The sequence below is a fragment of the Cupressus sempervirens genome, chromosome 11 (genome assembly GCF_028749045.1).
Source record: "Cupressus sempervirens isolate cs-2001-9-10 chromosome 11, ASM2874904v1, whole genome shotgun sequence".
Classification (NCBI taxonomy): domain Eukaryota; kingdom Viridiplantae; phylum Streptophyta; class Pinopsida; order Cupressales; family Cupressaceae; genus Cupressus; species Cupressus sempervirens.
Window position 1 is genome coordinate 200,247,175 of NC_143128.1, and position 5,500 is coordinate 200,252,674.

Sequence of the window (5,500 nt, forward strand, 5' to 3'; positions counted from 1 at the left end):
AATATGCCATATATAGTGAGAGATACTTGTTATACTATGTATATATTGTATGGGGGAGAATCATGCAAAGGAAAGGAAAGTATAGAATTTGTAGATACAATATACTATATATACTTACAAAGACAATTTTTGAAAAATCTCAAAAATAGTATACCATACTGAACCGGTATCACATTGTGATGTATATAAGTTTTGGCTGATAAGTGTTTTTTTCACTAATGCCAAAGGGGAAGATTGTTGACATTTAGTCAAGTTTATTATTAGTGACAATACTTATTCAGATTTTGTATGATTACCGAGCTCATTGAACAGTCTATAGTGTTTGCCATGTAATTCAGTAGCCACCGAGCTTTATAGTTCCTATCGAGCATTCTAGTGGTTACCAAGTGAATTCAGTTAGTGTGAAGTCCAGTAGTTCAACCCGAGCAGGTCAGTGGTTACCAAGCTTTGCAGTTTCTATTGAGCTAGCAGTTCATGTGAAGTGAAGTTAGTGTTAATTGAGCTATGTGATAATTAGTGTTTACTACGTGTAGTCATGGTAAACGAGTAATTTAGTTTCTACCAAGTTACACAGTATCTACCAAGTCACCAGTGTAGACCGAGTTCGAGACTACTCTGAGATGATTAGTATGGACTGAGCTTTTACTTCTACCAAATGCATGACGATGCCGAGTAGTGATAGTGGATGTTGTGTATAAGAATTTCACCAATTCAGTCTTCAGAACTCGAGTGTCTTCATTTGGGCCGACTTTGTAATATTGGTGTTAACTTGTATATTGGTCGACTTTGTAATTTTGTAAATTGGATTGATATATATGTAATATATTGTATCATATCCAAGTGTGTGAAAGAAAGGAAGCATGAAATGATGAAAGAGTAAGAAGGATGAATTTATGAAATAAAAGCATGCGGATGTGAATCAACAGCAAAGTGTATTGTAAGGCCATATCAGCAAAGGAGCAACAGAGTCATATCTATCACATAAAGGTGATTAGTACTTCAAAGAATCTCTATCAGCAAATCAGTTGTAAGTCGAAGATCTATTGTTCCATCTTAACAAGTGAACCAGTCCAAATCCTTTAAAAAGGTAGACTTAAAAGTCTTTTGTCAAATCTCTTTACCGAGTGCATACTTCATTGTATGTTTGTAAAACCTCTAACAAGGTGGAGCTAGTAGTCCTAATTGCTCCTAACAGGGCATATCATCAAAAGTGATCATTGTAAGCCTTAATAGGCCAACTTTATGCTATAGTATTGAAGTTTTGTGGGTATCATCCCCACCCTAGTTTTACTTTCTATTTGAAAGGTTTTTAGGTGACCAAATTATTGTGTTCAAGTGTTATGGATGTTTATGTTTTCAGTTTCTCATGCATGCAGTTAGATCTAATTTAATGAATTAAATGGTAATTGGATTATTGCAATTAAGATATGAATTTGGTAAAGTTTTTGAGGTTACTAATTCACCCCTCCCCTCTTAGTAACCTAGCATAGTCTTGAATACTTTCAACAGAATGCAACATGTCAATCATGCTAACAATCTCTCCAACGGTTCTAGCAATACTTAGGATACTCCCCTAAGGAATACCGTCAACATTCATGCTAACAAATAATTTATCCTTTTTAGTGCAGAAATGATGCCAAAAGCTATCCATAATAATAAATGATTATGACTCCACTTCAGTAGTGTGTATCTCCTAGAGAATAACAATTATGACACTATTAGAAGTAGAAGAGTCACAAATGTCCTAAATGTGGTGCCCAAATGGGCAAAAAAAGCTTAAAAAGGGCCAAAAAAGGAAAAAGTGATCGGCTATTAGTACATGTGAAACTTAATAATGGCCAAAAATTGATCCGCTATCGATATATGTAAATAGTTATTGGAACATGACACTACTAGTGGTCTTCACTTACCCCTCTAAAAGAAAAGAAAAAGAAAAGAATGGAGAGCTTGTTTATAGGTTAAGGTCTTGTACAATTTAGGGTTGTACTCCTTGCTTGTAATCTAGTGGGCGTCTTCTACACATAGCAAATATTAGTCCCATATTACTATAAGCCATTTATAGATCCAAAAAAGATCATTGGATTTCATGGCAATACTTATATAGAAATTTTATGTTTTCCAAGCTAAAATCTTTGGCAAGAAGACTATGAAGATAATGGACTAACTTCAATGAATTCAAAAGCAAATATTACCATTTACTAAAAGCTAGCTTTAGGGGAATATACCTAGTAGTGGTTATAGCTAACTTTGTGCGCTCAATTGAGGTATCAAATGACACCAAAACTTCTTTTCTTTGTTGTTGTTCTCGTATGTGTTTTAACTACTTAAAGCTAAGGTTCTAGTTTCTCACCAATAACAATGCACTCTACAAGAGACATTATGCACAAAAGCGTTAAAAGGTAGACCATAAAAGGTGTTCACCGATACTTGATCCCCATTGCACCAGTAATTATGCATCCAATCACCAATAGTGGTGCACAAAATGTCTAGTAGTACTTCACTAATTTCCAATATTAGTGATTCATAAATCACCATTAGTGAGACAAATATGGATACAAAAAAAGACAAAGAAGCAAAAAAAAAAAAAAAAAACTACCAACTAATCAATCTATAAATGATCCGCTAATTTTTTATAAAAAAAAATTCGATGTTTAGAAGTGAGTGAGCCTCTATTAGAGCCCGATTAACTATTAGATATCTTCCCATATTTTCAAACATGGAAGCCATCTATAGAACTGAAAATGAAAATAAATCACTTATCAAAGACTAAAACATATAAAAATAAAAACAAGGCCTTCTCAATTTCTAATTCCTTACCCAAAAAATACTTAATAAAAACCCACAAAAGCACCGTGTCCAATCCCTGTCGTTGTCGTGGTCACCGTTGCTTAAATGGCGGGCAGTGGAGGGCCCCACGACGAGCGCCGACAGAATGATCAGGCGGTGCAGCTGTCGCCTCCAGGGTCCCCGTGTGGGGTCCGCCTCTCTCACCCCACTGTGGGCCCCGCCTTTTCCCCATTCGAATGAAATAATAATAAAATAATCCCCCCTCAAAAGCTGTGCTTCCCTTCCCTTTCATGTCATCCTCGCACGCCGCCCTTTAAAATAATCATAAAGTGTTGTAGCAAGCAACCACATATAATATTATAATAATAATAATACCGTATGGCTCACATGCACCATCATGCCATTCATCCCATCATCAATCTAAATGCATGGCATGGCATGACATGAAGTTACATGGGATTATTTCGACTCACGGACGCCACGCTAAGGTTAAAAATAGTTAATATTCCGTCTGGCGTCCGGGGATTGTCGTGCATTTTTTTTATTCCAATTTCCGGCAAGGGATTCTGTTTTTTAGTTTATTTTAAATTTTTGGCTTTAAATACTGAGCGGAACAGCCGCCGGAAATGGCAGAAATTGCTCCGTTTGGTCACTTTTGCGTCTGTAAGTGTTTTTTTTGCCTGCAGAGACTGCTCATGTTTCTAGGTTTTCGAGCTTTAATGGCGCGCAAGGGGGTTTGATTTTGTAGAAAACTGTTAAAACTTTGTGTTGTTGCGTGTCTGTGCGCAGATTTTCCCAGGCGATTCGGTGAGAAATGATTTGTCGGCGTTAAAACGGCGGGTAATGGCCGGGGCCGGGGTTTATTTTTCGCTGAATGAGGGTTTGCAGTAGTTATTTGGACTGCGTGAGAAGAGTTTGTTTTTCTCGTTTGGAGTATTTAATGTTGTTTAAGCAGTCAAATCTCTGTTTATTTTTAGCTGAGGTTTGACTGCTATTGGAATCTGCGTCCGCCATGTCTATCGCCGCACGCCTTTCCTTTTTCCCGTCCTTGATTGGCGAACTCTGCGTACGTACTTATTTTTAGACAGCTTGTTCTCCGGGAATATTAAAGCTGAATTGTAGTGTTTGATTAATTATTGGCCTGTTATTTCATGCACGCAATTCTTTTCTTTTGTTACCGCTGGAAAATTGAATATTACTTTGTTTTTTGGAAGCATCCTGTCGGAGCAGCGAAAGACTGGCAGCAGCGCCTGCAAGGTTGCAGAGAGGTATCATTTTTAGATTTCTAAATACAATTATTTTTTGAGTCTTCCCATGCGTTCTTGGCCGTTTCGTTTGTAGCGTTTGTCTCTTTGCTTGTTCTGGCCAACTACTGGCGGTTTATGCTGTGTTCAGTTCTGAGGAAAATTATGAGAACGGAAGTTTCATTTTAAGTACTCTAAAAAGAGGGAGAACTGTTAACAAGGTTCGACATAATCATTGTTTTCTCGCGTTAAAAGAATCAGTTCCCTTTCCGCTCAGAAACCTCGAAACGCCGCTCGGAATTGATCAATTTGCGGAGGGAAACACAAATTTTAACGTTGACTGGATAATTTGAAGAACCGGCGCGGTTTAATCCTCTGAATTGTAGACCTCGTTCCGTTTCCTTTAAAGCCGTTAAAACTGCGGCATTTTTCTCCTCTAAAACACAAATTTATCGAAATGGAGCTTAAATTATGCAAAGTTTACCTCGTTCTCTTTTTTAAAAATCTCTGACAAGAGAAATCTATAGAAATAGATTATAGCAAACGTTTCACGATTTTTCTTTTAATATTGAAACTGTCCAAATAATAGTACAGGAAAAAATATAATAATACGAAAGTTAATTGGAAATTAGGAGCCTCCTGATTATAAATCCTCCATGAGACTGACATAAAATCGATGGAAAATGTAAAAAGTCCTTATTAAAATCGGCGTAAATAATCTGCAAATCACGATCTCTAGATTTTTCAAAGGAATAACTTGGAAATAATAAATTCTTCACATTCCAAGTATAATAATGTACGGTAGAGCTGAAAATTATGATGAGATCGCTTGTCAATTCTCCACTAGATTTTTTTCAAAGCACATAAAAATGACAATTTCTCTACTAAAATTTTCATAATTTTTGTCCAGATTTAAATCGATTTGAAATATTTTATAACAGCTCTGATCAAAGTACTAGTACTTGCAGGATGAAATAGGATATATAGAAAAAACATTTATTGCGGCATTTAAAAGGTATGATTAAATGTTTCCATATTTCTCTGTCACGCGGACGAAAAAAAACTCTTGGGAAATAGTTAAAAGTTTCCCCTGTCAAATGGCTTTATTGGCACTGCTACAAACAGAGAATGTGTACTATGCCTGTCTCGGGCAAAGGTTCGACCCCGGGTCTCTGTCGTTTCTAGAAAGTATAACATTGATCCAATAAAATATAGAAAATATCGACGGTACAAGTCCACAGAATACTGTACAATGAAGCTATTAAATGGATGTAAGGATAACAACACTACGCAACCAAATAGTGGAAAGAAATGGCAACCATACTGTCCACTGAGCTGCTTCTGAATTTTTATTTATTCTTGCAGATTTTTAAGCGAGTCTCACGCCTTTTCATGGTGTTCACAAGTAGGCTACGGTTCTATAAAACTATTTTTGCCATGCTGTGTTTTGAATCTTTCAGTAAAAGTTA

At 36.4% G+C, this 5,500-nt stretch overlaps 1 protein-coding gene across 1 annotated transcript; it reads left to right on the top strand.

The window, feature by feature from the left end:
• The first annotated feature begins 2,892 nt into the window (after positions 1 to 2,892).
• On the top strand, positions 2,893 to 4,509 carry LOC149528876 (uncharacterized). Its single transcript, XM_089808082.1, has 4 exons — positions 2,893 to 2,969; positions 3,237 to 3,450; positions 3,577 to 3,853; positions 4,002 to 4,509. The coding sequence occupies exons 1-3, from the start codon at positions 2,893 to 2,895 to the stop codon at positions 3,676 to 3,678; spliced, it is 393 nt and encodes a 130-aa protein (XP_089664208.1). The 3' UTR covers positions 3,679 to 3,853; positions 4,002 to 4,509.
• Positions 4,510 to 5,500: the final 991 nt, after the last annotated feature.